Here is a 26,492-nt window from a genome sequence, read left to right on the forward strand (position 1 = left end):
TCACAAGCGTCACACTCAACTGATCAGTAGAGGGCGCCACACTACTCTGCGAATGGTGGTGGTTTTAAGGATTTTTAAAAATTACAATGTAAACTTGTAATTTTAACTTAAAAAGAATGTAAAAATGATACGTTGAAAAGTTAATAAGTGGGTAAGTAACCTTACAACATACGGCAATGTGGTAATTAAAGACAACTCATGCAATTTTACAGTACAATGTTGTGAAAAACCAGAACCAAATATTTTGTAAAAAATAAAAAAAACCCTGTTAATTTTGAAAGTATATATACGTATACATTTATGGTAAAATAATGTTTTATAAGTAAAAAGTGCTGAAATTTCCATAAATCTCTGTGCTAACCATCTCACTTATGTTTGAGTGTTTTGTCTGCATTAGTTCATGTTTAAAGCATTATTAATGCATTATGTTTGTTATTCTTGTTGTTTTAGTTTTTATTTTACTCTTTTAGTCCCCCAGTCTCGTTCTTAAAACATGTTTGGAACGTCGTATCAACGATTTACCAAGTCAGGACCATCATCATCCATGAACATCAGAATAACAATGACTGCAAATAAAACACCAACAAGCTGCAAACAGTGCAGATGAATCCTTCTTTAAAGAGAGACAATCATGCTTTAAAAGGCTGATAATAGTCTTTATGGGCAGTTAGGAAACTAAATGATGATATAGTGTCGATTGATTGTGATTGGAAGCACCTACAACAAAACAATACAACAATAAATCAGTAGTAGCAGGACGGGGATGCAAGAAACAATAATTGTGTGCAACGAGTCATACTTTCATGTAACGTTCAGATCAATATAAACATATCTATGAATTATACGGCAAATTTGTGCAGTTTGATTGATCAGTGCGGTCAAGTGTCAAGCAAACAACCTCTTTGAATTTATTAAACTTTTATTTTGACATGGCGTCACGATGACCACACGAGGTTAGAGTGCATGAAAAAACACACGTGGGTTGTCTTGTCAGACTCAGAACGCCGACAAATCTATTTTAAAATACCCGCTAGTAGTTTCGTCCATTCTTTTATTCAGTGTTTTAGACGCACATGTTTTAGGTAATATCAAAACTGATAAAGATATTGAGCTGGTAAGAGCCTCTAGATACTGATGTTTATTTTATAGTTTGCCAGCTGACCTAGTTCAAACCGCATTGAACAAATCATTGTTTATGAACCAACATTATGCAAAATACAGTTCAGACCCAGGCACCGATGAGCTTGTCATGGTGATATAATACAAACCTTGATATGACAGCAATGAATATTTTAGTAATAACAAACCTGTAATAATATAATAACAGTAGGATTTTCGATTATATTTTAAAGAAGCATGGAATATTTGCCGGACTCTAACGCCAGATATAAAGATGTGGACTACTGGAATGAGCGGTACCGGACGGAGGAGAGCTTCGAGTGGTTCGGAGACTTCACTAAATTTGAACATCTTCTCAAACAGCATGTGGGAACTGAAGAAAACGTTTTGATGTTGGGTAAGTTAGACGCTTCAATACAAAACTACTTTTACCATTTGAAATGTTCAATATGAGTAATCGCATATTTTATTGTGCATATTACTTATGATCAGCAGGGGGCGCTACTGCACTTTAGTCACAGTGCATTCCAAAAACACTGGTGCTGTTGGGATGAATAAGAACTAAATGTTAGCAAAAACTTACTAGGTTCATCTTTAATGAGCAAATTATGATAAAATGTGGCTCAAGCATGTATCCCGAGTTATGTATTGATCATTCTCCGCATAGCAAAGGTTTATGTGGTGATTGTTTAATGGTTACATTTAGGTTGCTAGTAGAAGTTGCATTTTAGTTAAAGTCACCATGAAATCAAGACCTTATGCGCCAGAGAAACGAGCGCGCAGCCATCTTTAGAATTTTGTCTTCGAACTTCCGTTTTGCGGTAGCTCTGTATATTTCTATGGCATTGCTGTTGAAGAGTAATTAGCTGGTGAAGTGGATTTACTTATTGTAGAGTTAACGAAAGTTATCATTAACATTGTAATGTTTGAAGCGGATGTCATAACAAATGTCAGTAGACCGGGAAGATTTTAAAACGAACAGTTCATTCATAAATCCATAAGATCTTATCTTCATGCTATGGAAATTGAATAGAATACAAATAGACTTTTGTGGGCGGAGCTTACCAGGTGGCAGAAAATGACAGTTTTGCAGTAGCAGTATGTGGAAGCCACAGAATAAAAGAATAAAAAAAAGTTAATTTTGAGGTTATATCTCACAATTCTGACTTTTTTTCTCACAAATCTGAGTTTATATCACAATTCTCAGAAGGAAAACAGAATTGTGAGATATACTCGTTATTCTGTCTTTTTTCCTCAGAATTGCGAGTTTATATCCCCCATTCTGACTTTTTTCCCTCAGCATTGTGATGTAAACGAGTTATAAAGTCCAAACTGGGAGATAGAAACACGCAAATGCAAGAAAAAAAGTCAGAATTGTGAGATAAAAATGATCTAGGCTATATTTAAAAGTTATCTATGTAAAATATTATAGTTTTAAATATTATTTCATGCTGTAACTGCTATGTATGTATGTTCCCTATGAACTGCATATGTGAATATTATTTAGACTTACTGTTTACATTAAATTCATGCTTTAATAGTAGACTAATCATCATTGCAGCTTTCATTTTTGTGACTTGCAACATAAATGTTTGCATTTAGCTTCAAAGGGTGTCTTCAACAATGGTATTCTATAAAAATGAAGACTATATTTTTTGCATTCCGATTCTGACATCCAAAAGCACAACAAAACATTTTTCTCTTATTCTGTGGATTTTGCCCATATTCCACCACTTGTTACTGCTATTTTTCTACCACCACTATGCGCAAGTGACTGCAAGTGATGTAACTGTGACGTCTGATCCAAATCAATCTATAGGAAGACAGAATACAATGAGCGCAGTGCTGAAAAGGGGTAGTGCTACATAAGGTCTATACGGTAAAAAAAGGCTATTGCAACTTCCCTTTTGTTCTTATATTCTAGTAATTCTAATCCTAATATCCTAATATCAGTTATTCAGCAAATACTTGACAGTACAGTTCCTTCAGGGACGTCCCTCTTTGGGTATCCTGGGATCGTGTTACTTGCTCAAGGGCATGTTGTTTATGCAGGAACTTCCAGGTTTTTGAACCTATGACCATCCTTGCTCTTCCAGGTTTTTAAAAGCACGTAACCCCAGGAAACTAAAAATATGAAGAATACTTCATCACAAAGAGAAGTTTAAGAATGATCTCCTAACATCTGGTTGGCCTAGACAAGGAACCTTGATTTTCAACATTTATACTCCCAGATTTGTTATTTAAAAAAAAGTCAGGTAGACAAAAAAAAAAAATGAGCTGAATTATTTGTGTTGAACATTCTGCTGGATGGTCTGTTAACAGTAGTCTTTCAAGTTACTGTAGTCTGACTCAAAGGGGCAGTGTTGCTCAACTCACTCACAATATGGATTATATATTCAGCTGGTGCTGTATTGGAGATGAGTGTGGACCTCTGACATGCTCTCTGAGCTCCAGATCTGTTCTTCAACGCAATGACACGAGTTCCCATCCCCCAGGGGCTGCTTCAGCTATTTCTCAATCTAATTACCAACACTTAAAGTGGCATAATAAAAGCGCATTGGTTTAGGGGCTAGTGTGGGTCAATTTGAGCTTAATTTCATGCAGCTTATAGAGCCTGGATCAATGAAATGTGTTCCTAACCTAGCGTTTAAAAACCAGTGATTAACCTTGGAATTGTAATGCTGTGTTTTAGTCTGATGTGGGTAGATTCTGGTTAGTTAGATCAGGGGTTTTCAATCTTTTAGATGCCACGGACACCCAAACACGATCTTCCTTGTGCGAGAGACTCCATCCTCAAATTTAATGGCAACTCTATGTTGTTATGTATAAAGACCAAATTAATAGTGTGAAAATTAATATTATAAATGTGTATAATGTTATTTGGAATATATTTAGTTTCTATCATGTTGCATTTTCTACTCATAGTACTGTACTGTTAGATGTATTATTTATTTAATTTAATTTATATATTTGAATACATTATTTTAGTTGAATTTATTAATGTGCTTATTTTAATCATGTTTTATTTATTTTAATTAATTTTATTTATTCACATAAAATGTGTTTTATAGTAATATTTTTTTTAAATCCAAATTATTATTTTTATTTAAATCAATTTGTATTTAGTTTAAATGTATTTATATTAGTTTAATCCTATTTTTGTATTATAGATTTATTTTTACAGTTAAATCAACTTTTGCCTTATCACTTACTTGTGGCCCCCTGAGGGTCCCTTAGAAAATCCCTGAGTTAGCTGTTCGATTTTACCAAATGAAAAGCATTGAGTGTTTGATAAATGTTGTATAAATGTTTTTTGGAATACTTATACATGAATACATTGGAAAATAGGATTTGATTTCATCAGCTCAGTGAGGACATCCTTCTTCTTTTCTGTTTCTCTCTTTCATTCTCTCTCCCCACACAGACACCCTTTCTGCACCCACATCATGTTCCCCCCGCAGTCCACCCTCACAAACACAACACGCTCTCCGTGACCTTTCTCAAGCGGAAAACAGGGCGAGGAGTTCTTACGCACAACCTTCTCTCATGTGCTTCACTTGTGATCTTTGGCACAATTAACTTAATGTCTTTTCTTTATGTAAAGCATCAGTCATGAACCGTTACCTCTAAATTGCTGCTGAATTGAATATTCAGTGTCACTTCTTTGTTCATCTTATGGTTATAAAATGTTTATTCTCCGTCCAACTCTTTTTTTTCTTACTCTAAATTGCTGCTGAATAGCTTGGGATTGTGTTATATTGTGTTATCTTTGGTAATGAAATGTTCTTTCTCTCTCCATCCATCTCTTTCTCAGTTCTCCTTGTGTGTGTATGTGTGTAACTAGTGTCTAATGGATCAGGGTAGAAATGGACCGTTAATTTCATTTTTTTCCAATGCTCAAGGATACTACTCTCTCAGAACTGCCACAGCAACATTTGTGTCCTCCCTTACCCATAATGCCCTGGCTCAGGGCAGATTCCTGAGCAGGCTGTTAAGGCTGTAGTGTGTCTCAAGTTTCTGTGGTTGTGTAACGGTTTGTTGCATGAGGAGAAGTGGATTCCCCTCAGTTAACATTAGCAGATTCTGTCACAGGCAGAGGCAGTTCAGATCCCATCATGCCTTTCATCTGTATGTGTACATGAAACATAGAATATGGAAAACTAGATCTTATTTGCTCTGTTAAAATAAGAGTTTGAAGTAAACTATAGATATAGACTCCACACATATAGGTCCACACAGACCATTAATGGAAACAAAGCTGCAAAAATGGCTCATTTGTAATTATGTTAATGATTATGATGGCACAACCATCATACATTTGCATATCAATGTCTGTTCAGCAATTTGCCTCGCCCTGATGAACGACGTGTGAACTGTGCTAGCATATGCAGGTTATTTGATCACAACAGATTTCATGTAGTTTTAAAGATAGTAAAAACAGTTCTATGGTAGTGAGGGGGTGGAAATGGTCATTTTTGTACAAGAAACCTTAATTTATGGCCTGATTAAACTGTATGCAATGGTCACCTGTGTATGTTAAAGTGATTAAGAAATTGTGTTTAGCACTCTTTGTACTTCAGTAATGTGACCCAAACTACTGTTCAAAAGTTTTTTTTTTTTTTTTAATATAAATGCTTTTTGGAAAAAGTCTGTTCACCAATGCTTTAAAGGGTTAGTTCAAGGCCCAGAAAGGTACTAAAGACGTAGTTAAAATAATCCATGTGACTACAGTGGTTCAACCTTAATTTTATGAAGCGACGAGAATACTTTTTGTGCGCAAAAAACAAAACAAAATTAAAGACTTTATTCAACAATTTCTTCTCTTCCCTGTCATTCTCCTACACTGTTTACGTTGTAGAGACAGTGCAGCGCTTCCGGGTTCCGAGCATAAACAACATCTGCAATGTTAGGCCTCTCAAAGTTCAATGCAAAGGGAGATATTTTCTTTTAAAGAATTCACTGTTTAAGGACTACAACAAATGACAAATGGCTGGTAGGATCTATAACGAGCTTCTTCCTGGGTTAGTGACATGCCACAAAGAACACGCAACAAAAGGGGCAAAGCCATGTTGGGCTGCTTTAGAGAAGTTGTTTTAGTTGAGTGTTGTTGCCATGTCGTCATTTAACATGGCGGTCAATGAGTTGAATCAACTCCACAGCAACTACATACATTTATCCACTAACCATTCAGAAACCTCCAGTTGCAAGTTGTAAGTTCTTCCTGAGTCCATCCATCATTGTCCGACTCTTCCTAGCTCCACCCTCTTCTGGAAAGTGGGCCAAGAGCAGCATCATTTGCATTTAAAGGGACACACAAAAATGGCATGTTTTTGCTCGCACCCAAATAGGGGCAAATTTGACAAGCTATAATTAATGATCTGTGGCGTATTTTGAGCTGAAACTTCACAGACACATTCTGGGGACACTAGAGACTTATATTACATCTTGTAAAAGAGGCATTATAGGTCCTCTTTAAAGGGATAGTTCACCCTAAAATAAAAACTGTCATCATTTACTTTCTCTAATGTCATTGCAAACCTGTATACATTTTTGTCTTTTTCTGCAGAATGCAAAAAGAAGATGTGTATGTGAGTTTCAAAAGAAGTCTGAAAAATGTCCTATGCTGAATTTGGAACTGCATACCTAGTATACTGCTCTTACTACTTTTACACGATCTTTCTATGACAGAAGTAGTAGTTGTATGCCAGTACGTGGTTCTGAAATCACCATTAGTGATTTTTTTTGTCTTTAAAGTTAAAGTAAATGGGGTGAGTAAAATATCATTTTCTGTGGTATTTGCCAGTATGCTGTTGATAGATTTGTATTAAACCCGGAGCATTCATTTAATGTTGTTTATCCATGTGTATTTCTAGTAGGTCTTCTCAAGTGTTTTTCTTTCCACTCAGTCAGTGGGCAAACTCGCATTCATTAGAGTCATTGCTGACAGAATGGAAAGAGCAAAGATAGAGGAGGGAGGCGATAGGGTGGTCTTTGAAGTGCCTGTGGCAGCTCATTCCAGTGAACCATCAGCAGGGTCCCCCTATGCATACTCCTTTCTCGGTTGTTATTGGTTTCACTGCTGTACCTCACTGCATTGAACAAGCTAACAAAGAAGGAGAGATGCATTCAAGTATCCTTTGTTGTACGTCAGAACAATCACATTTCATCTTCAGTGAAATCCTGAAGAGTTTGAGGCAATTGAGATTTGAATGAACCATCTTGAATAGAGAAATCATGAGTCACTATCGGTCAGAATGAGTGTGAGTCAGTACACTCGCTTCAAACTGCGAGCATCGTCTCTTTTTTCACTCTCTGCATTCATTACCCTCAGAGACGCGTAACGTGTTCTTGAACCCAGACTGCGGAGCAAGACCTGCGGTCTAGATCTGCTACGGCTGTGTTAAAGATGCATCACTTCACTTTATGAATGAATGAATGAATCAGTGAAGGGATGAATGAAAGAAACTGAGCAAATGAATGAGCGGTGGGGGAGGGAAGGCTGCAGTGTTATGCGGTATCCACTTGGCCCCGCCCATCTTTATTTGTTCTTCCTTCTTCTCCCCCTGCCGTCTGATTGGCTGTGAGGATCCAATGCTGCTGGAAGGTACTGCAGTCATGTGGGGGTTACCCCCCTCCCTCCCCACCACAACCTCTGCAGTTTATGAATGAAAGTTGGAAAAATTGAATGAAGAAATGGGTTGCATGTGAGCGAATTGTGTGTGCTCACCCAGTCTTGTGCTCAAGTGAGAATATCTGTCTTGTTTTGGTTATTTACATGTATTTTATATGCATACTGTACATTTATGAGAATATAGTGTGTTTTACTATAATTTTGTGTGTGATATTGAAATAAAATGGCATGTTTTGTAGTTAGTGTAGTTTTGTAGTAGTGTTCACTACCGTTCGAAAAATTGGGGTCAGTAAGATTTTTTTTAAATATTTGTCACTTCTGCTCATTTATTTTATCAAAGTACAGTAATATTGTGGAATAGTATTACAAATTAAAAATAACCAATGATATATTTTAATATATAATCTATTATATAGCTGAAATTTCAGCAGCCATTTCTCCAGTCTTCAGTGTCACAGTGTCAATTATTCTAATATGCTGAATGTCTTATCAATGTTTAAAACAGTTCTGCTTAGTTTTACATACAGTATAAGCAGAAAATGCGATTTGCTATATTCGTGGGTATGATTTTCTAAAAATGTGTTTTATATTTTAAAGAGCGTGCACAAATATTTTTGAGTTTTGGACCTTGTTTTGTGTAGGTTATATATATATATATATATATATATATATGTGTGTGTTGGACTCTTAAATGTGTTGCTTATTTGTTTGCGGATCAGGGAGAATTCCTCTCATTCTCTCTCTTTCTTTCTCTCTTTGTGACTCGTGTCTGGAATATTAACTGGGTTACCCGGGCAACAGGGCTCGGATGATAGATGGGCTCTCCTCCGATAAATGGGGCAGTGGATGCACGTGAAAGAAAACTGTTTGTGTATATGTGATTTATGAAAGGGTTTGAGTTAAACCCTGTACCTGATAAACACACACCAGAGATGCACGGATCAGCTCTAATGTCACCCGAATCCGCTGTTAAAAGTAAATCATCCAACCGCCACCCACCCAAACCTATGATTTTCTCTGATTTAGATATCTACACCTGACCCACACCAGATCGTCACATTACAATTATTCTAATTCTCACGTTGCATACAAAATTGAATACTTCCTTACTATATAGCGTGCGAAAAACAGTACGCCAACAGAGTAGTATGTCCAAATACATAGTATACAAAAAACAGTAGGCAAAAAGTACCGGATTGGCCTACTAAATCCGGCGAGATTCTGAAATGTGCATTCATTGGACACTTTACTATCCCATGAGGCCAAGGGAGGGGATTTATGAATAAAGGTGAAGTGCCGCAACTGATCCTGGTAGGTCACATGATAATTACAACATGGCGGATGTAGTATGTTGGGATTTCATTCATACTATGCACGTTCATACTATATAGAATTAGGGTTGCAAAATTCCAGGAATGAAAGATGGAAACTTTCCATGGGAATTTATGGGAATTAAAGGGAACAAACTGGAAATTTGCAAAATTGCAGGTTAGCCTATAAACAGGGAACTTAAATGTAATTGAAATCTTGCTGCATAATCTTGGCTTGAAAGAAAAAAATCCTGGAAAAATTTAAAATTAATCTAAAAATTCAGTGTAAAAAATAGACATCCTTGAGTACCGCTCTATGCTCACACTTTTCTGATGTAAAAGTCATGTGACAGAAAACTGAATAAGCCAAGTGCACATTACAGTACAAGACTGAACATCATTGGTCACATTAACTGTGTACAAATAAAAAAGAAAAAGAAAAAAGCCCCAGATTGTTGCTAACTTGCTGCTAGCCTTTATCTCAGAACTAATTTCACTTCTTTAGTCATTTAGCCAACTGGTCCCAAGGTCATAAAGTGTGTGAAGTCTATTCACCTCAGTTTCAGCAGTTACCTACTGCCAATAGATCCCCAAAACTACATGATTATGCTGGGTGCAGTTAAAAATGTTATTTTTAAAATTTGTATTAGTTTGCATGCATGTCTGCTTATGACCAAACAAAATGTTTGTTTGTGTATGATAATGTCTGTATAATTTATGCCAAATTTCCAGTTAATCCCCTCTAATCCCTGTAAATTCTTGTTAAGTGTCCAACTTGGAATATTCCAAAACCTTCCCATTGAAAGTTTCTGGAAATTTTCCGACCCTTTGCAACCTAGAATGTAGGCTACTTTTTTAACGGTCTCAAAGTAAGTTCAAATTCAAATGTATCTACTCAAACAGTATGTGAGTTCGACGCACCGTCAGTGTTAAGTGCAAGATGATATCATATTACACTGAAGTAGGCTGCTTTTTAAATGAACATCACTACCTCACATACACATATATTTTCTCTCTTGGGTTAATTTGTATTAACTCATACATACACACTTTGTGTGTCATTGATTTGCTGAAACCTTTAATTTTCCCAGCACATAATCACTCAGCGCTCACCTCAACCTGTGAGTCAGGCATTAGTTCTTCCCAGGCATCTCTGGATGTGTTTGTGGTTTGTCTTTGCTGTCAGACTGCTGGATTTTTCATAAGTTGTCTGCTGAGAGAAGTTACTCATTGGTTCAGATTTTATATTGGCTTCAGATTGTGGGTAAGATGGATGGGGGACTCTGATCTTGGGTCAGTATTGGTTTTACATCCACTTCATTGTACTAGAACAGGGCAAAGCCTGAATTCTGGCTCTGAGTGGTGCAGTGTGAGTCGTAACTATGGCAACCAGGGATTCTGCACAGAAGTTACTCATCTCTGATATTCTTTTTCCACCTACATTGTACCAGTGCCAGGGCCCAATCTGAACCCATTCCATATGTTTTCCACTGTTTTGTGCTGGAAAAATTGATTCTGCCCTGTTTACTTGATGGTCTTAAACCAAGAACGACTAAACATCAGTGGCAAGAGGGCAGGATGATGATGTCACCAAGTAAAGTTTTCAAAACAACAACAGCTTAGTCCGTCTAGACTGATGTGGTAAACATAGATCAGACCCAGTATGATCAACAAACAAAGCTGTCTACACGGTTGTGCCTGATCAGCACAATGCAATGTGACATGCCTTCATTTTATGGTCACTCCATTCCTATTTTTGTCACATTGCACTGATTTTCCAGCCAAATTATTTTTATATAATATCTATCTATCTATCTATCTATCTATATATATATATATATATATATATATATATATATATATATATATATATATATATATATATATATATATATATATATATATATAAAATATATATATATAATATATATATATATAGTGCCAGGGCCCAATCTGAACCCATTCCATATGTTTTCCACCGTTTTGTGCTGGAAAAATTGATTCTGCCCTGTTTACTTGATGGTCTTAAACCAAGAATGACTAAACATCAGTGGATAGAGGGCAGGGCAGGATATATATATATATATAATATATATATAAAAATAATTTGGCTGGAATAATTTGGTAAAAAAAGAATCATTTTATGATTCTTGGATGAATAAAAATATTTGAAAGAACAGCATTTATTTGAATTTTTTTCTTTTTTTTTTTTTGTAAAAATGTAAAAGACTTTAAAATATTTTTTTTTTTGATCAATGCATCCATGCTGAATAAAAGTATTAATTTCCAAAAAAAAATCTTATTGACTGACCCTAAACTTTTGAAATTATTTTTATAAATATGACATTGATTAATGACTTGATTGATATACATTTTATTTATTATATATTTTAATAAAAAAACATTACATGTTCACACTGAGCCTGTAATGGTTTGAAGATGCTAAGTTATATTTTTAATATAATTTAATATTTAATATATTTAAAAAAAAATTTATGTTCTCAAAAAGGATGAATAATCCTTTATCGTTCATTAAACAGGAAGCATTACACAAGATTCATTCCCTGAAGTGTGCATGTGTAACTGTGCAAGGACTGGAAGTTCTCTGGAGGTGTGTTTGAAGGCCAGATGGCGTTTGTCCACAGGAAGTGAGTTTTGTCTGTCGACTCCTGACAGATCTCGGCTCTGACTAACAGACAAGACAATCTCCCGACAGCAGCAGTACTGATATGTGTGGGAATTAGTGTTATGTATCCCATCTCACACTTCGCTGTGTGTTAATCTAGATGTGAACGGGTGTGTGAAACCTCAAGTGTTTCTGTCACGACTGACTCTTGTGACTGTTTAGCGTATTAGCTGAGTGTGATTTTGAGACAAAAATTCCTCCTGCATCATTTTGCAAGGCAGGATCACTATATTTTGTTTGTATACATCTACAACAACTCTAGTACAAAAGTATGCTTTGTTTATGCTCATAAATGGATGTTCCTCTTCAGTACGCATTACTGTCGCTGTTATATTAACACTGAAGTAGCATTATTTTACCAGCATCAGAACACACTACTCACATGACGGTTCAGCGCCCCATGACTTCTTCATACGCTCCTCACCTCTGATGTGTCACGTAAGCTCAGCTGTGTACTTGTCAATGTCCGAACAGAAACATTTTGTTCCTTTGACCATCTGTATCTGGAAAACCCTGAATGACGGTGTTCAAGATGTGTGTACATGCTCATTATGATGTACTAGGTTAGAGGTAATGAGAATGTCTGTTCCAGCTATAGAGGTTAGTTGGAGGGCATTACAGAGCAGCTTATTGCTGCTGGTGTCATGATGCTTTAGTAAAACTCACTCTGAAAACTTAAAGGTGCAGTAAGTGATTTCTGGTAAACGCTGTTGATATCTGAAGTTACCAAAACAAACACTCCCCTATCCAAAAGGATCACACCCCTATCTTGATGCCTCCGCCCCCACATTCATGTACACACTATGCAACACAGGCAACGACTATGGCGGAATTGGAATTTGGGTACCTATGATGTCATCAATAAGTGAAAGAAATTTGTGTTAGTATGATAATTCGGGTCAAATGTCTAATTGTTATTTAGCTCCTCTACTCCTTCGATGGCAAGTCATCCCTTCCATCCCAAAAAACAAACACAGTTTTCATGAACACCTCCCTACATAATGTGATAGTCCAAGTAACTAATATATCACAAATGTGACAAGATTAAAGGGTTAGTTCACCCAAAAATAAAATTTCTGTCATTAATTACTCACCTTCATGTCGTTCCAAACCCGTAAGACCTTCGTTCATCTTTGGATGTCAGAATACTGAGTCGGCGTTCTGACGTAAAACCCGGAAGCACTGCCCTGTGTCTACAACGTAAACAGCGTAGGAGACTGACAGGTAGGGTTGCCAACTGTCCTGTATTAGCCGGGACGTCCCTTATATTGGGCCTAATTGATTTGTCCCATACATGACCTCCCTTGTCCCATTTATTGACTGCTACGCTGATCTAACGGCCACTTATACTTTCATGTATTTCGGGAGAAGTGGCAGAAATGATGAGTTGTAAATCCGAGAGATACGATTCTCTGAACTGCGGTGCAAACTAACATGGAAGCGCCCATCACGCGTATTAGCTAACATGATCATTATAAAGGTTTTTAAATGACAAAACGCATTCACTTACACGTATTTGAGAATCGGAATATCAGGTAGTTGATGACATGGCTAACAAGTTTGTGAATATTTTGAATAAAAAAGGAAAAACAGAATAAAAGCGATACATCTGTCCGCGCTATTGTGGCTCTGGTGTCACATGACAAGCATGATGCGTCGCCATGGAAATAATAAGGTGAAATGTTCTAAAATAAAAATAAAAAACCTCACACTCGGGGCTCAGCTCGAATATTTTAAACTTACGTGTGAAAAGGTTAATATTTTTGCTTTCTACTTCGTTTATGTTTGTCTTTCTTCAGAGAAAATATTATTGGTTGACTTGAAATGGAATTATCCAAAATGTGTTTATGTCTGAGAACCTTTACATCTTTTATATACATACTTAACTGCAGATACTGAAATAAAGTACACTGTGTGGTACAGTACAAATATTTTGAGTGTGTGCCTTATTCTGTCCCTTATTTTCCTTTCCTGAAGTTGATAACCCTACTGACAGGGTAGAGAAAAAATTGTTGAATAGTTTCTTAGTTCTGTGAAACACAGCAAAACCAATGTTATTCATGTATTGAGAAGAAATAAAGCAACCTCGGAGTCCGTTTTCAGGCCTTCCCGCTCCTTAAGGTCTCTCCAGTGCTGGAAAGCTTCTCCGATATTAATACCTCTTGCCTGATCGCAACCCTTCTTTTTAAAATTATATTGCCTTGACCTTTTCTTCTTTTGTATTTTCTCTGCCATCTCTGTCTTACTATAGTAGTTAATGTCTAATGTCTGTCTTATGCACTGAGCTCTCTCTCCTCCCCCATCATGAGTGTATACGCCCCTTACTGCTGATTGGCTACAAGAGTGTTTTGGTGCTCAGGCTGATACACTTTTCGACAGTGATTTTTAAAAATGGCTTACTGCACCTTTTAAAATAGAAGATTTGATTTGTTCTGTCTGTCTTTCTATCTATCGTTCTAGAGAGAGTCTTTTATTCTGTATAGTTTTGTCTGTCTGTGTATGATGGTACAAAATGTTTGTCTGTCGTCTGTCTAATATTTCTTGTCTGTTTGTCGTCTGTCTGTCTGTCATCTGTCTATCTGTCTAACAGTTCTTGTCTGTCTATCTGTCGTCTGTCTGTCTGTCATCTGTCTGTCTATCTGTCTAACAGTTCTTGTCTGTCTATCTGTCGTCTGTCTGTCTGTTGTCTGTCTGTATCTATCGTCTGTCTGTCATCTGTTTGTCTTATTTCTTGTCTGTTTGTCTATCATCTGTCTGTCTTATATTTCTTGTCTGTCTGTCGTCTGTCCATCTGTCGTCTGTCTGTCTAATATTTATTGTCTGTATCTGTCTGTCATCTGTCTGTTCGTCTATCTGTCTAATAGTTCTTGTCTGTTTGTCTGTCGTCTGTACATCTGTCGTCTGTCTGTCTAATATTTATTGTCTATCTATCTATCTGTCTAATATTTTTTGTCTGTCTGTCTGTTGTCTGTCTATATCGTCTATCTGTCGTCTGTCTAATATTTCTTGTCTGTTGTCTGTCTGTCTGTCTGTCTGTCGTCTGTCTGTAATATTTTTGTGTCTGTCATCTGTTTGTCTTATATTTCTTGTCTGTCTGTTGTCTGTCCATCTGTCATCTGTCTGTCTAATATTTATTGTCTATCTATCTATCTATCTATCTATCTATCTCTGTCTGTCTACTTTTCAGTCAGTATCTATCTATCTATCTATCTATCTATCTATCTATCTATCGATCGATCTTGTTTTCTGTCTGTCTTGAAAAGCGTTGAATTTACATAATTCGGATTCACGTGAATCAATTTATATAAACATGTTTTTTCTGTTTTTCTGTCTGACTGTCTGTCTATCTCTTCTCCTTTCTCCTAGATCTGCTGCAGTGGTCTTAAAGTGTTTGTTCTCTGCACATGTAATCCGATTTTAATGACAATGAGAGAGAGGAGGAGGACCCCTGCTGCCGTTATGTAATCCTGTTCAGCATGCACCTTTGTCCGTCAGCAACTTTCTGTCACCTTCTAACAAATTCATGATGGAGTCTCTTTGTCACTCTCGCTTTCTTTATTTTTCCCTTTTTTATTTGTTTTTCTTTTCTAAAGGCTGTATATGATAGCCCCTCTTTAACAATACAGTTAATTAGCAAAGCAGCAGCTGCCTTCCCTAATAAGACATACTTTACATATATACACACACAAACATGTGGGGCCAATATGTGGGCATGGCATGCTTTCATCTGCATGTGAATGTGTCTGTGTGTTCACACGCAGAGCTTTGTCTGTCGTGAGTTGATCAGGCATGCAATGATCTGTTTCTAAGCAACAGTCGCATCTGTAGAGTTTTGGTTCCTCTGCCCCACTTTGTACCACTGCAACCTCTCCAGCAGATTCATATTGTTCCCAGATCTCTCTGCACTAACACTTAAAAACGTTATTACATTTTAATGAATTCTAAAATAGTGCTTCTTACTTCATTAGCGGGTTCGGAGTCAAATACTTTTCCTACCCGACAGATGGCTGATTTTACAGGTTTAACAGTAGACTTGAGCTGAAGTTAGTAAATGCTGATTGTTACCTTTTAGATTTAGCTCAAGTGTCATATCACAGCTGCAAAAAGATTTGGACTCCATCATAAAGCAGATGTCATGAAGGAATGTGTCAGTTCAAAGTGGGATTTAAAAAAAAAAAAATACCAGTTCATACTCCGCCTTGCAGCCGTTTCTAAAGATTTCATTGGTCATGTCAAATAATGCTACAACACAATACTAAACCCTAACACCGTGTCCTAACCAGACGTGACGTGACGCGATAAAAGTTATCTATGAGAGTTTGTCCTAATGATATGCGACAATTCTATTTTAGAAACGTTTCTATTTCTGTGATGCCGCGGGTGGAACACCAACATACCAAGTATGACTATGATTATCTCAGGTACTGTTAATGTGCATTATTTAATGGTAAAAGTGTCTAATGTTAGTTTAAATATCTATTTGTGTGACCTTTATAGCCATACTGAAAGCAATAATGGATAATTCACCTCAGATCTTGAAAATAGTTTGAAGGAAACAAAAATGTTCAAACTGTGAACAAACAAGTGTAATCTATGACAAAGACTGTTTCAGGATTTTTAATAATGTTAAAATGGTCTAATATTTATAAATTTAATTATGAACTTATCCATTTGGTTGTAAGTGTGGTGCGCTTGCAGAGAGACTCCGCCCACACACTCTTCTGATTGGCTGTGGTTTTTGATTGATGTTGTCACGTCTCTTAGTCGCGTCGCGTGGTGTGGACAGCTTGTTGTTGGAATTGTATTGCATCGCGTCTGGTTAGGATAGGTGTAACCCTAACCTTAACCAATGAAATTGGCCAATGAAACTGGTTTGCGGGGAAAAAATCATGGCAGTACAAATGGTGCATCATGTCGGAAAGATTTACAAGATGAATGCACATAGTGCAGATTTACGAGATCAATGCACATGAACATTACCACAATGTCGAAAATATGAGTGGAAAACGCTGGATTTTCTTTGAGTTTTTGAGTTAGTGAGAAAACATGTTGGACGCAATAGATGCAGTGTCTAAAATGATAGATGTCAGCATCGTTTCAACTATATTCAGGTCTTCATCAGGCACTGAAGTAGACTTAACTGGTTGAAGCATTGCGCTGTTTTTGAAAAACTTTCTGGAGCTGTAATTTCAGTGTGCTGATATGTATCTTTTTTGTTTACATACTCAGACCAAAGTGATTTGAATGCACCTAACATTGTTATTATGACTTCCCAGCTCATAAATATGAACTACACAGGGAGACTTGAACACACCAAAACACCAGGACCTATGTGTGATACCCAGGGCCATTGCTTGAAATAATGGGGTCCAGGGCAACATTGTTTATGGGTAAACCCCACAAAAACATATTTAGAAAAGTTCTAACCATTTAAGTTTTTACATTTTTTTTTTTTTTTTTTAAAGTAACTTTTTAAAACACTTTCTGCTTCATTTATGTCTCTTTGACCTCCCTCAGGTAATGGATCCATCCTGCTGTGTGAAAAGTGTTTACTGTTTGTGGTTGAATTAAAATGCTGGATATTCATGACAGTCAGCTCAAATAGATGTGCTGACTCAGTAAGTCATTCTGCTGAGATATCAGGTGCAGAAGAGGTCATTGGCTTTGACCTTTGCCTAGTTTTCAGTCACAAAGCAAAGAACTGGATTTGGATAGAAGCAGAGAGGAATCTGGATCAGACAGAAAACCTTTGAACCACAGAACTAACTCTCAGCTACTGTGTAACTCAGACAGGCTGCTGGTGTCATGCCAAATCTAAGTACCCATTAAACATTTAACCCCTTTTGGACCTCTAAACAAGTGGGATGGTGAGCAGTTATGATATTCTGTTTGGTTTTTGATTAGAAATTCTAAAATGGATCTTTATTAACCATCAAAATATGTACATTTATGTATTTTAAATAGAACATTACAGTATAACCAAAGCTACAAATAGTCAAATCAAACATTTGGGGATTGTTTTCTTTTTAAAGCTTACGTTTAGCAAAGTAATTAATTAGCTTCTAAATCAGCATAATGTATGCTAGTAACCACAGAAACAAATCAAATTAATATAAAAATATTCAAAATTATATATTATACTGTTATTATAAATATTCTATTTTATTATTTATTTTAAATTATATTTTATATACAGTTCTGCTCACAAGTGTACTGTACATACCCCTTCTAGAATATGTAAGATGTTAATAATTTTTACAAAATAAGAGTGATCATAAAAACGGCATGTTATTTTTTTTGTAAACTTTTGAACAGGATGATGGTGTGTAATTACTTATTTTGCTTAAAGATCATATTTTTTTTTAGTACTACCCTATAGAAGCTAAACAAGATACTTTCATGTTTCCCAGAAGACAAAATAAGTACAATTTAAAGCAAAAAAAGAAAAAAAGCATAAATATTAAATATTAGTGTTAAATATTTTTAACATGTTAAACAGAAAATATCAATCACAGAAATCAAAGTGTTATATAATTCTATCTCCATTGCAGTGCTGTTATGATAATATTTATGTAATCAGCTACCTATCAGCTTTTTGACCTGGCATTACAAACTGCTGTCCCTTGAGGTCCAGAGAGGTTGACGGGTCTTGAATTTGGCATGGCACATACGCTAACACCGACCACCAGAGGTGTTTGACTGCTAGATAAATGGACGAAAAACCAAGAGTGGTCTGATTTTTCTGGAGTATGTATTTTGATAATTTGGCACCTCAGATTTTCACTGACTTTGCAGAAGATTTGGGGTTTGGACCACAAACATATCTTCTAAGTGTTGGAGTGAAACTTTATAGAGTTTGGGCTTCATCTCTTGTGGGTGTACAGTGTTGAAGTGTGTGGGGTGTTAGACAGCGGAGTGTTCTTGTGGTAGATTTGATGTCTGTTGAGTTCAGAATAACAGTAACTCTGTAGAGTTGCTTTCCTGTGGGAGTTCAGAGGCTGCCAGAGTCCTCTGCCCTTTTCAAAAAGACAAGCAGAGGCACAGAAAAAAACACCCTCCTTCCCCCTCTCTCCCACATGCAGGTATCTTGTCTTATACCCTGTCTCATTTGACATTCTATGCTTTGAAATCCAACAGATGGACAGAGATGTGCCTTTCATTTCCAAATCCTCCGCATTTTTTTTCTGCATACATGCAACGGGATAATCAAATCTAGAACATTCTCTCACTCTCTTAGCTTATGCCAGAGTAAGTTTGAATGGTCTGTTGCTCTATCACGTCGTCCTCTGCTCACCTTTAGCTCCGGTCAGCTCAGGCTTGTTTTGTTTCTTCGATGTTTGTAGAGCAGGAAGGTGTTTGGCAGCTCTGACCCCACACTGGCTTTATGTAGTTTACAGACACACCCATTAATTAGGGAATCATTTTTAACAAATGAACACATCTGTGTTCTCTGTTATTAGTAATAACTTCTGTTGTAAGTTCACAGGGTCAAGAAAAAAATCATGATCCCATGTGTGCAAGTCAAAGTGCAGAGGTCAACACTGAACGTTAGGGTCAGTTATTGCTGCAGTGTGTGCACTAGCTTCACAGCTAGAAGAAAAATAGAATCAGAAACTCTCAGGTCAGCTGAAACTGCAGAAATAGACAACTTTCTCATTGTCTTTCATTTATTTTACTAGCTTCAACTGCCTTGTTTCTTGTTTGTAAAGAAAGAACCAGAAAAGACTGTGTCTGTGTGTGTGGTTTATGAATTCTGACCAAGCATTAAGGATGAGATTAAGTTGAGACCTTGTATGTATGTGTGTGTCCGGGGCAGAGACGAAGCATTACATCATCATATCAGGTCAGGAGAGATGCTGTACTGAGTGACACAGTACAGACCAGCTGCTCTCTCTCTCTCTCTCTCTCTCTCCCTCTTGCTAAATGACAGTTCAAAAATCCATGCAACCTTTTCGTCTGTACTTGAAATGGTATTTGTCTGTTGATTTCATAGTAAATCTCTCTATCCTGTTATAGTTCTTGGTAGTTGACATGACATTGTTTTCAAAATCACTAACTATAAATATAATTTACAGACTCCTCGCGAGATTAAAATGTGATGAGATTTCACGTCAAGGTGACAAACTGTCTCGCGAAATTGCCATGACAGAGTGTGAGGGTGAAATTAGGATAGAACATGCCACTGCTACGTTTACATTACGCCTTCACTGACATTTTCCTTTTCATAGAAATTGTAAGATTGAAAATATCTAAAGATATTTTAAAATGAACAAAGACATTTGCTTTACTGTTTCAACCTGCTCTCTCTTGCTACAAGGGCCATTTGGAAGGCACAAATGTGTTGAAGGTGATCAAGGCCTGTAGGCCAAAATGTATATACATCGGGGGTCTCCAAATGGTCACACCTTTAGTACAGTGGGGGAAGATTTCACGTCCTGATTGGAAAGAATATTGTAACTGTTGCTCTGGTCTCTTTGATTCTCAGCTCTTCTTTGATTCTTGGCTTTTCTTGGGCATTCTCTCTGGCCCTCTCTCTCTCTCTCTCTCTCTCTCTCAGGTAACTTTTGACATACATGCTGGGTACGATTAATGGTATATGATTTTGTCATCTCATACATCTATTTTGTAATTATTTTAAGCGTAACCATAATCAGATATTGTCATTAAACCCTTTCTATTACAAATGATGTGCTAACTAGTTTTGATTTAGTATTAACATTAATGTGCTCCCTATTGCAATACAATATTGTCACACTGTAGCAACGCTCTCCCACATATTTTGCTATTATAACTGCGCTTATTTCCGTCGTTGGTATAAGTTGCAGTGGGTGGTTATAGACAAGAAATGTACAGTTTTCTGCCATCTTGCTGATAACGTTTCTTTAGTCGCTCGGCAACCCTACAGCCTGAACCCCTGTAGGAGGTCCACCCTTACAAAATAAAAACCATTTAATTCAGTTGGATAATGGTCGCTTTAGTCCCATCCAGCTCATCGAACATGAGCAGCAAAGTTGTATGTAGTGCAACAGGAATCAAAGTTCACTGATCACATGACAGGAGATAGTGACGAGATGACTGACAAGACCGTAGCGGAGGATTCGTTGCACAACTGAGCCTAAGTGTCTGACAAATGTCTTATCTTGTAGAATGCACACTCAGCACCGCCGCTCCCTATTCACAGAGTATGCGCAATCACAAAATCGAAAGCGAAAGTAAAACGCTAGCGCGCAAAAATTTGGTCTCTATTTGCGCTTTGAATATTGTGAGTACTTTTATTATGGTTGCACTTAAGACTAAGAGAAACTGTTTTTATTTATATGATCAGTTTGTGGAAAGTTCAGTTAAGAGGTCAAAAGTTCTCATATGAAATCATACAGGAGAGAAGCCAGTCATTTGAGTTTACTATTCAGTCATTTGAATAGTAAACCTTTTACTATTGTTGTCTTTTACTGCATATGATAATTTGTACTCAGAACTTAAAACTGAAATGACATTCATTACAAGATGATTTGTTATTTCAAATGCACGTGCAGACTATTTTTCTAGTCATGCATTTCATCATTGAGGATTTCTTAAAAATACTATGTAAAAATCTTGTGTAACGTTTATAACATTACATTTTAGAAATAAAATTTATATATGATGTATTTCAATATAGTTTTTAAATATTTATTATATTATTATATTTATTTTCATATTTACATATTTTTATTTATATCATGATGTTGAAAAAAGAACTACCTGTGATTTCTTCAGGTAAAATGAAGTTCTCTACATACATCTCATTTTAGCATTTTAGACCAATCTGACTCGACCAATCAACTGGAATCAGTAGTTTGACCACCAAAGAGTGTGCATTCTGTTACATAAGCAGCATCCCAGCCATTGTCAGAGCAGAGAGGATTCTGCGAGAGCCCCTCTGGCACAACACATGCTGAATTGGGAACCGCATACTAGTATGCTATTCTGAATTCAGGAACAGTCTCACTAACAACAAATCTCTTACTGTGAGCAAGGGCTTATGGGAAATACAGACATATTGACTAGTCTGGGAACACAGCAGTGGTACAGGTAGAGGGGGAGAGAGATTTGTAACTTTATCAACACATATTTGTTAAATGACAAAGCTGGCATAACTGTTCATGCAAACTTTCTCACAATAAGGTCATAATGAAGTTAAAGAGGTCTGAAGTGCCCTCTACACCTTTTCATCCTCCCATCCCTCTATCTTTCTCTCTCTCTGTGTACAGATTGTGGTGAGTAAGCTCTTTAATCTCTCCGTCCTGCGCTCATTCTCTCCTGCCGTGAGTCGACTGCTAACATCCCCTCCAGCTAAACCGTGTGTGTTTGTGTGTATGTTCGGAAAAGCTCCTTGAGTCTCATCAGGAATTCACCTAGAGTTATCTCTGCACCAAACACACACTTTCTCTAAACACTCACAAAGATGATTCATATCACTTTACACAACTGGGGACATCCTCTCCCTTACAAACACTCACACACACATACTATGTGGTGATCCCCACTCAAGAGAAAGAGATAATAACACGCACTTGAGAATACACGTAAAGGCTCCCTTGTGTTCTTGTGAAAACTAGTATGTGAGAAGTTGGGATGAGTATGTGTGTCTGTCTGTGTGTGTGTGTGTGTGTGTGTGTGTGTGTGAGAGAGAGCACAGACTGCAGCCTGGCAGGAGGGTGATTGGAAATGTCGCCTTGGCTGCTACTCCTCTTTGTTCCCTTTTTCTTTGGGTGAGTTCGAGCATTGCTATACCCTGCTCACTTTATTTTGGGTCATTTTTGGGTTACCTTGATAGCATAGCACTGAAATTCATGTTTATAGTTCGTTAGGTTGTTGTATCAAATGAAACTTTTGTGTCATAGCTTCTTTGTCTTATTCAAGTTTATTTCAACTTGTGAACTCTCTTTGTATATCACTATATCTAATCATGTCTTTATGGATCTTGCTTTGTGCACTTGGGCACAGTCATGCAGGAGTACAAAATTGCCTTCCCCAAACTGTTACCACAAAGTTGGAAGCATAGCATTGTCCAAAATGTCTTGGTTTGCTGAAGCATTAGGATTTCCCTTCACTGGAAGTAAGGGACCTAGCCCAACCCCTGAAAAACCCCATATTATTATCCCTCCTCTCCACCAAACTTTACAGTTGGCACAATGCAGTCAGGCAGGTAACGTTCTCCTGGCATCAGCCAAACCCAGACTCACCCATCAGACTGCCAAACCAGAGAAGCATGATTTATCACTCCACAGAATACGTTTCTACTGCTCCACAGTCCAGTGGTGGCGTGCTTTACACCGCTCCATCCAAAGCTTGGCATCGTACTTGGTGATGTGAGTTTTGCATGCAGCTGCTCGGCCATGGAAACCCATTCCATAAAGCTACTGCCGTACAGTTTTTGTGTTAATATTAATGCCACTGGAACTCTTCAGCTATGGAATCAGCAGAGCGTGGTAACTTTTATGGTCTATGCACCTCAGCACTCGGTGACCCTGCTCTGTGATTTCACATGGTATTCAGCTTCGTGGCTAAGTTTTTAAACACTTCCACTTTCCAGTAATACCACTTATAGGCCCTGTTTACACCTGGTATTAAGATGCATTTTGGTCGATCGGGTCACAATTGGACGGCGCTTAATACAGGTGTAAACGGTGTCTAAAACGTTTTGAGCTTGTCCACTTTTGACCACTCCCAGAGGTAGTCGAAAACACATTTGATTCCGGATTGATTTCGTAGTGTTAGAGGCTCATGTGGTCGAATGTGTTCGAACAGCCACAAAAGACCACCTACTCTCCACCTCCTGACCTAACATTATGGGAAGCGCGCTAGCCAGACGGGATTTAAACTTTGTCGGCTGAAGACCCAAGTTTGGTTTGAAGACGAAAAACGTACCAAGTACAATGTTCACTCACCATTCCTGATTTCTAATACAACCTGAATTCCAGAAAAGTTGGGACATTTTTTTTTTAAAAATTTGAATAAAATGGAAACTAAAAGACTTTCAAATCACATGAGCCAATATTTTATTCACAATAGAACATAGATAATATAACATGTTTAAACTGAGCAATTTTACAATTTTATGCACAAAATGAGCTCATTTCAAATTTGATGCCTGCTACAGGTCTCAAAAAAGTTGGCACAGGGGCAACAAATGGCTGAAAAAGCAAGAAATTTTGAAAAGATTCAGCTGGGAGAACATCTAGGAACTAAAGTAATTGATATCAGGTCTGTAACATGATTAGCTATAAAAAGGATGTCTTAGAGAGGCAGAGTCTCTCAGAAGTAAAGATGGGCAGAGCTGTGAAAAAGTGCATAAAAAGATTGTGGAATACTTTAAAAACAATGTTCCTCAACGTCAATTCGCATCATCTACAGTGCATAACATCATCAAAAGATTCAGAGAAACTGGAGAAATCTCTGTGCATAAGGGACAAGGCTGAAGACCTTTATTGGATGCCCGTGGTCTTCGGGCCCTCAGACGACACTGCATCACTCATCGGCATGATTGTGTCAATGACATTACTAAACGGGCCCAGGAATACTTCCAGAAACCACTGTCGGTAACCACAATCCGCCGTGCCATCTGCAGATGCCAGCTAAAGCTCTATCATGCAAAAAGGAAGCCATATGTGAACATGGTCCAGAAGTGCCGTCCTGTCCTGTGGGCCAAGGCTCATTTAAAATGGACTGTTTCAAAGTGGAAAAGTGTTCTATGGTCAGACGAGTCCAAATTTGACATTCTTGTTGGAAATAATGGATGCCGTGTCCTCCGGGCTAAAGAGGAGGGAGACCTTCCAGTGTGTTATCAGCGTTCAGTTCAAAAGCCAGCATCTCTGATGGTATGGGGGTGCATAAGTGCATACGGTATGTGCAGCTTGCATGTTTTGGAAGACACTATGAATGCTGAAAGGTATATAAAGGTTTTAGAGCAACATAAAATGTAAAATACATCAAAGACAACCATGAACTCTTCAGCAGCTGGAAACCTATATCAGGCAAGAATGGAACCAAATTCCAACACCAAAACTCCAGAAACCCATAACCTCGATGCCCAGACATCTTCAAACTGTTTTGAAAAGAAGAGGAGATGCTACACAATGGTAAACATGCCCCCGTCCCAACTTTGAGACCTGTAGCAGCCATCAAATTTGAAATGAGCTCATTTTGTGCATAAAACTGTAACATTTCTCAGTTTAAACATTTCTGTTATCTATGTTCTATTGTGAATAAAATATTGGCTTGTGATTTGAAAGTCTTTTAGTTTTCATTTTATTCAAATTTAAATAATGTCCCAACTTTTCCAGAATTCGGGTTGTATCACTCACAGTGTTCGGCCAGTCTTGCGGCTGTCAGAGCAGAAACGAAAGCTGCTGCTGTCCGTATGTTTTTCCGTTAAGCTTATTTTGTCCATTAGATTGAAAGACTGAAAAAACCCAAACATTTACCCGCCCATAAACCCTCCCCTCGAAGAAATCAGGATAGAAGTGGTCAAAGTGGACAAAAGAGATGGATTAAAATACCAGATGTAAACGGGTATGTGTCCCCCTCGTCTACTTCTGATCCGATCAACCAAATCTCATCTTAACACCAGGTGTAAACAGGGCCATATCTAGCAAATGTGAAATTTCACAAACTGACTTATTGCAAAGGTGGGATCCTATCACAATACCACATTTATATTTTATATTTATTGACTTATTTGTTGCAGTAATGTGTGTATAAAGACAACAAAATTAAAAAAAAATATGCTTTCACATTATATACACCGATCAGGCATAATAACATTGGCCACTGACAGGTGAAGTGAATAATACTGATTATCTCTTCATCACGGCACCTGTTAGTGGGTGGAATATATTAGGCAGCAAGTGAACATTTTGTCCTCAAAGTTGATGTGTTAGAAGAAGGAAAAATGGGCAAGTGTAAGGACTTGAGCGAGTTTGACAAGGGCCATATTGTGATGGCTAGACGACTGGGTCAGGGCATCTCTAAAACTGCAGCTCTTGTGGGGTGTTCCCAGTGCATCGCAGTTTGTTGCGTATGGGGCTGCATAGCCGCAGACCAGTCAGGGTGTCCAAGCTGACCCAGTCCACCGCCGAAAGCACCAACAGTGGGCACGTGAGCATCAGAACGGGATCACAGAGCAATGGAAGAAGGTGGCCTGATATGATGAATCACGTTTTCTTTTACATCACGTGGATGGCCAGTTGCGTGTGCGTCGCTTACCTAGGGAACACATGGCACTAGGATGCACTATGGGAAGAAAGCAAGCCGGCGGAGGCAGTGTGATGCTTTGGGCAATGTTCTGCTGGGAAACCTTGGGTCCTGCCATCCATGTGGATGTTACTTTGACACGTGCCACCTGCCTAAGCATTGTTGCAGACCATGTACACCCTTTCATGGAAACGGTATTCCCTGGTGGCTGTGGCCTCTTTCAGCAGGATAATGCACCCTGCCACAAAGCAAAAATGGTTCAGGAGTTTGAGGTGTTGACTTGGCCTCCAAATTCCCCAGATCTCAATCCAATCACGCATCTGTGGGATGTGCTGATCAAACAAGTCCGATCCATGGAGGCCCCACCTCGCAACTTACAGGACTTAAAGGATCTGCTGCTAACATCTTGGTGCCAGATACCACAGCACACCTTCAGGGCTCTAGTGGGGTCCATGCCTCGACGGGTCAGGGCTGTTTTGGCAGCAAAAGGGGGACCAACACAATATTAGGA

General features: G+C 37.8%; 1 protein-coding gene across 3 annotated transcripts in view; it reads left to right on the forward strand.

The window, feature by feature from the left end:
• The first annotated feature begins 8 nt into the window (after positions 1-8).
• The window catches only part of ece2a (endothelin converting enzyme 2a), a 96,566-nt gene continuing 70,082 nt past the window's right edge, over positions 9-26,492 (forward strand). The window contains exons 1-2 of one of the 3 annotated variants that reach the window (XM_051915818.1): positions 9-151; positions 1,353-1,516. In XM_051915818.1, coding sequence (XP_051771778.1) covers positions 1,357-1,516 — 160 coding nt within the window. In that variant the 5' untranslated portion in view covers positions 9-151; positions 1,353-1,356. Of the gene's footprint in view, positions 152-931; positions 1,253-1,352; positions 1,517-26,492 lie in introns of those variants that run through there. The other 2 variants (XM_051915808.1, XM_051915828.1) reach the window with 2 other exon arrangements.

This window comes from Ctenopharyngodon idella, chromosome 2 (assembly GCF_019924925.1).
Source record: "Ctenopharyngodon idella isolate HZGC_01 chromosome 2, HZGC01, whole genome shotgun sequence".
Lineage (NCBI taxonomy): Eukaryota > Metazoa > Chordata > Actinopteri > Cypriniformes > Xenocyprididae > Ctenopharyngodon > Ctenopharyngodon idella.